Source organism: Mesocricetus auratus, unplaced genomic scaffold (assembly GCF_017639785.1).
Source record: "Mesocricetus auratus isolate SY011 unplaced genomic scaffold, BCM_Maur_2.0 Super-Scaffold_100003, whole genome shotgun sequence".
Taxonomy (NCBI): domain Eukaryota; kingdom Metazoa; phylum Chordata; class Mammalia; order Rodentia; family Cricetidae; genus Mesocricetus; species Mesocricetus auratus.
In genome coordinates, this window is record NW_024429188.1 from 29,540,326 (window position 1) to 29,545,233 (window position 4,908).

The following is a 4,908-nucleotide window of genomic DNA, read 5'->3' on the forward strand; positions in this document are numbered from 1 at the left end:
GCTTAACTGCCAACCTCCTGGGTAAGGACATACTTCGAGAAGCTGAGGCCTATATTACCACTGATCACAAGGGCTTTTCTGAGGAGATACTACACCAGGAAGTGTATGGACAACAGTTTAAACAAGGACAGGCCAGCCACCCTAACTATCGAGATGATCCTTATTTTGAAAAAATCAGACAAAAACATTCCCGGGTTTGCCCCCAATCCTAAGGGCCACTGCTGACCACCTGGTACCAAAATTCAATGGGTGCCTGGAAATCCAGTCTGGGTTGAGCAGTGGCCTATATCCTACCCATAAATTACAACAACTTCATATATTGGTTGAACAACAATTAGTCTTGGGGGCATGTGCAGCCTTCAACAAGTCCCTGGAATTCCCCAGTCTTCGTTATAAAAAAGTCCAATGGCTCCTGGAGGCTTTTACATGATTTAAGGAAAATAAATGAGAGGATGATACCCTTTGGGACTCCGCAAAGGGGACTCCCCTGGTTTCCAGCTATTCCCAACACACATTATTTAACTATTATTGATATTAAGGATTGTTTTTTCTGTATCCCATTACATCCAGATGATGTAGAAAAATTTGCCTTTTCCATACCTTCAATAAATTTTTGCGGGCCAGATTTAAGATTTGAATGGACCGTCCTACCCCAGGGCATGGCCAATAGCCCTCCTATTTGTCAGTATTATATGTTACATATTTTTTCTTCCTTGATTGGTCATCCTAATATATTATTCTATATTTACATGGATGATATTATTTTGGGTTGCTCTAACCCATCTGACATCCAAGATCTTACTGGCAAATGTCTTGCCATATTAGAGGCCAATAATTTTAAGGTGGCCCCTGAGAAGATTCAGACTAGTCCTCCTTTAAAGATTTTGAGTTCCAAGTTATTTCTTGATACTGTCTATCCTGTTAAACCCCAAGTTCACATTCAGGATTCTTATACCTTGCCCCAGCTCCAAAAGACATTGAGGGAAATTAATTGGCTGAGGCCCTGGATTTCTATAACTACTGAGGAATTTCCTTCTTTGTTTGACCTCCTAAAAGGTCATGATCTCTCCTCACAGATAATTCTATCTGATGATCATTTACAGATTTTAAGTAAAGTTCAACAGGCCATAGACACAGCAAACTTAAGGAGGTATGTTACTCTTTTGCCCCTCACCCTTTAGGTTTTTCCTGGGGAAACATTATGTATCACCTTCTTAGCACAAGAGGGTGAGCTCATACATTGGATTCACCTCTAGATTGGTGGTGCCCGCAGAGTCTATTCAATAACCAATCAGATTGCTGTTAAAGGCAAGGACACCTCTGTCTGGCTGTTTGGCATAGAACCTCATCTTATTGTAACTCCCTTTAAGACAACAGATTTCACCTGGCTTCACAGAAACAATAGCAGGATTGCTATGGCTCTTGAGGGGATTCTGGGTAAAGTTGATTGTCATTATGGGCTTCACAAATGGATGAGCTCCTTCTCTAGTTTACAGTGGAGGTCCCTTCCCCAACCCAACCCTGGCTTTCTTATGGTGTTTACTGATAGGGGGGCACCTGGGGGCTTCTATAGTCATTTATCCTCCCTTAGAACATGGTAAAGTCAGTCTCCCATAAAGTTGAGGGGTCAGCACAATTTAAGGAACTGTTTGCTGTTGTTCTTGCATTAGACACTATTCAAGAGTCATTTAACTTATTCTCTGACAGCCGTTGTGTTGTTAATTTGTTACTCAACCTAGTTGAGGCCCATATTAAGCTGGACTTGAATCCTATATCACCTATAATGATTCAAGCCTGCTCCCTACTCAAAGAACTAATCCCATATTTCTTCAACATCTCAGGAGTCATCAAAATTTACCAGGATTTCTTTCTGAAGGAAATAATTTGGCTGATAAATTGGCTTCTATGCCTCAGTGTAATTCTGTTACAGAAGCTAAATGTTTCCACATACTGACCCATGTTAATTGGAGTGGTCTTAAACATAAATATCCACATGTGCCAGTCAAGGACCTTAAAAAGACTGTCCAAACTTGTATGTCCTGCCAGCCTTTCCTTCAGATACCCGACCCCCCCCCAAACTAGTGGAAGCAACCCTTGAGGGCTTCGTCCTAATAATCTTTGGCAAATTGATGTTACTCATTATTCTCCATTTGGAAAGTTAAGGTATATTTTTCTCTCTCTTGATACCTTTTCGCGTACCTGCTGGGAATCAGCACATGCCAGGGAAAAAGCTAAAAATGCTACTAACCATATGCTTCAATGCTTTGCCACCCTTGGATTGCCTGATCAGATTAAGACAGATAATGGATCATGCTTTGTAAGCAGGGCCTTTATGGACTTGCTTAAGACTTGGAGCATCTCACAGTCCACAGGCATCCCACATAATCCTCGGGGTCAAGCAGTTGTGGAAAGGTATAATCAAGTTCTCAAATCTCAATTACAAAAACAAAAGGGGGAATCTATACCCCCACATGATCAATTAAAAAGGACATTATTCACCCTAAATATTTTAAATTTTTCTAAAGAAGATAAATACATGTCTCCATTTCAAAAACATTGGTCCTCATCAGTTTCCTACAGTTCCATTTGGGTCAAATGGTGGGGACCAGAACCCCTCCTCTCTGCAGGGAGAGGATTTGGATGTGTCTTCCCTCAAAATGAAAAAAGACCCATTTGGGTACCAGTGAGAGACCTAAAATATTTGCCCCAACAAAGGGACAATGCCCATCACTTCTCCAGGGAGTGCTCCACCCCTGAGAACTGTGTCTCTCTTTCCTCCCCCCCAGGAGTGAATGAAGATGTGGGTGATGCTGCTCTTCCTTGTATCACTGATGCTCATCCTGCCCAGTGATGGAGGATTTGGAAACCCACAAGATGCCAGAGTTATCCTGGCTCGCCTAATGGGGAAACCCTGTGACTGCCAGGGTGGAACATACTCGGTATCTCCCTTTAGTGGACGGGTCATACAACAGGTAGTCTATGATACCAAGATAGCAGTCAATATGATTGACACATAGGATCCCTTTTTTTCGAATTCCAATAAGTGTATATGCATAAATAAGTCCAAGATTATCCCCCAGGTTGATTGGAAGCCAGGACCCTGTCCTTGCACTGCTTTCTATCTGACAAAGCATTTGGCCTGCTATGGCATTGTCCAAATGTGCACCAGTAATTCCACTAAAAAGACTTACTGGACTGGGGTCCGAAATAGAGTGCGCTCTGCAGGTGAGAGTGGTTGGATTGTAAGAGATGGAGGGCATGCCTCTGCCAATTGCTTTGGAGCCCTAGGTGAAACTGTTTGCTGGGAACTTGCCCCCCCTATCGGTTATTCAGATGGTGGGGAGCTCAAGATCAGGTTGGGAACAAAAGTTCATAAAAAGATAGAACAACTTATTTTGGCCCAGTACCCAGAGCTCAACAATCACCCTGTTGCTCTCCCTGAAAATTGGGGTGAGCTAGCACTCAACCCCCATACTGAGTCTGAGTCGCTTCTACAAATGGTCTTTGCCTTACTAAATCAAACAACTCCCTCCCTTGCAGAGGATTGCTGGCTTTGCCTCCAATCTGGACCTCCTTGGCTGCTTGCAGTGGTCTTTAATGATGCAATTACAGATGCCCCTGCTACTATAAAAGATTGCTTGGCCACATTTCCCATCCATGTCCAGCTCCTCCCAATGTCACTTTCTGGGGCTTGCATTTGGACCCCGCCTACTACTGATAAATCCAGTATAGATGTGGGCTACATTGATCCGTCTTTCTGTAAATCAAATACAACCAAATCTAATACTCAACGCTACCCACCTTCTGGAATGGTCTTTGTCTGTGGAGGTGGGATGGAATATGACTTCCTGCCCACCAAATGGACAGGCCTTTGTGCCCCAGCCACCTTGATTCCTGGTGTGGATATTATTCCCGGGGAGGAGGCTCTTCCTCTGCCCTCTTTTGATTACTTTGCCAGGAGACCAAAGAGGGCCATACAGACGATTACTTTACTTGTTGGCTTGGGAATATCTGCAGGTATGGGCACTGGGGCTGCAGGGCTAGGCATGGCATTTGAGCTCCACAGACAGCTCTCTGTCCAATTGGTTAGTGACATAAAGGCTGTATCTAGTACTATCCTTGATCTCCAGAAGCAGCTTGATTCCCTGGATAATGTAGTCTTACAGAACCGAAGGGGATTAGACATATTAACAGCTGAAAAGGGAGGCATATACTTGTTTTTACAGGAAAAGTGCGATTTTTATGTCAATAGATCAGGAATCATTCAGGACAAGATCAAAAGGCTTCAGGAGGACTTGGGGAGGAGATGGCAGGACCTCCTGCACAACCTGCTGTGGACTGGCTTAAATGGCTTCTTACCCTATATCATCCCCTGCTTGCGCCTCCTCCTCCTCCTTATCCTCACTATTGGGCCCTGAATGATTAATAAGGTCATGTATTTTGTTCACCAACAGTTAGAGGCAGTAAAACTTCATCAGGTCAAAGTTCATTATAGGCTCACTACTCAGGAGCCAGGCTCCCTGTGACTGGCAGTCTTCATACCAGCATCTCTCCCCCACCCTCCACCTGACCAGTGATGGGCAACTTGTCAGTCAGACTGGGACTTCCTAAGACAGGTCATGGAGTGGTCCTTCAAGGAGCTGGATATATGGTACTCAGGAACGGGTAAAATTCCCAATGGGGGACCACCTAAGACAGAGGCCATGATTTCTGCCGTTCTTACAAAAACAAGAGGGGGAGATGTTGGGCCTAAGAAAGGCTTGGATGCGAGGCCCAGTGTAAGCCTCTGAGCCTGACTTGAGTTTAGGGCTCGGATGTGAGGTCCAGTGTAACCTCTTGAGCCTAGCTAGAGTTTAGAGACCTGTCTCTAACCTGTAACCTCCACATGGGGGTCACCCAGCCAGATCT

The 4,908-nt window shown here is 44.3% G+C and overlaps 1 protein-coding gene across 1 annotated transcript; it reads left to right on the plus strand.

Moving 5' to 3' along the window:
• Positions 1–3,158: 3,158 nt before the first annotated feature.
• LOC121139933 (syncytin-1-like) lies at positions 3,159–4,418 on the plus strand. The gene has a single exon (XM_040743951.1). The coding sequence runs from the start codon at positions 3,159–3,161 to the stop codon at positions 4,416–4,418; it is 1,260 nt and encodes a 419-aa protein (XP_040599885.1).
• Positions 4,419–4,908: the final 490 nt, after the last annotated feature.

Coding starts and splice junctions, on each gene's coding strand:
- LOC121139933 (XM_040743951.1), top strand. CDS start 3,159: ATGTGCACCAGTAATTCCACTAAAAAGACTTACTGGACTGGGGTCCGA.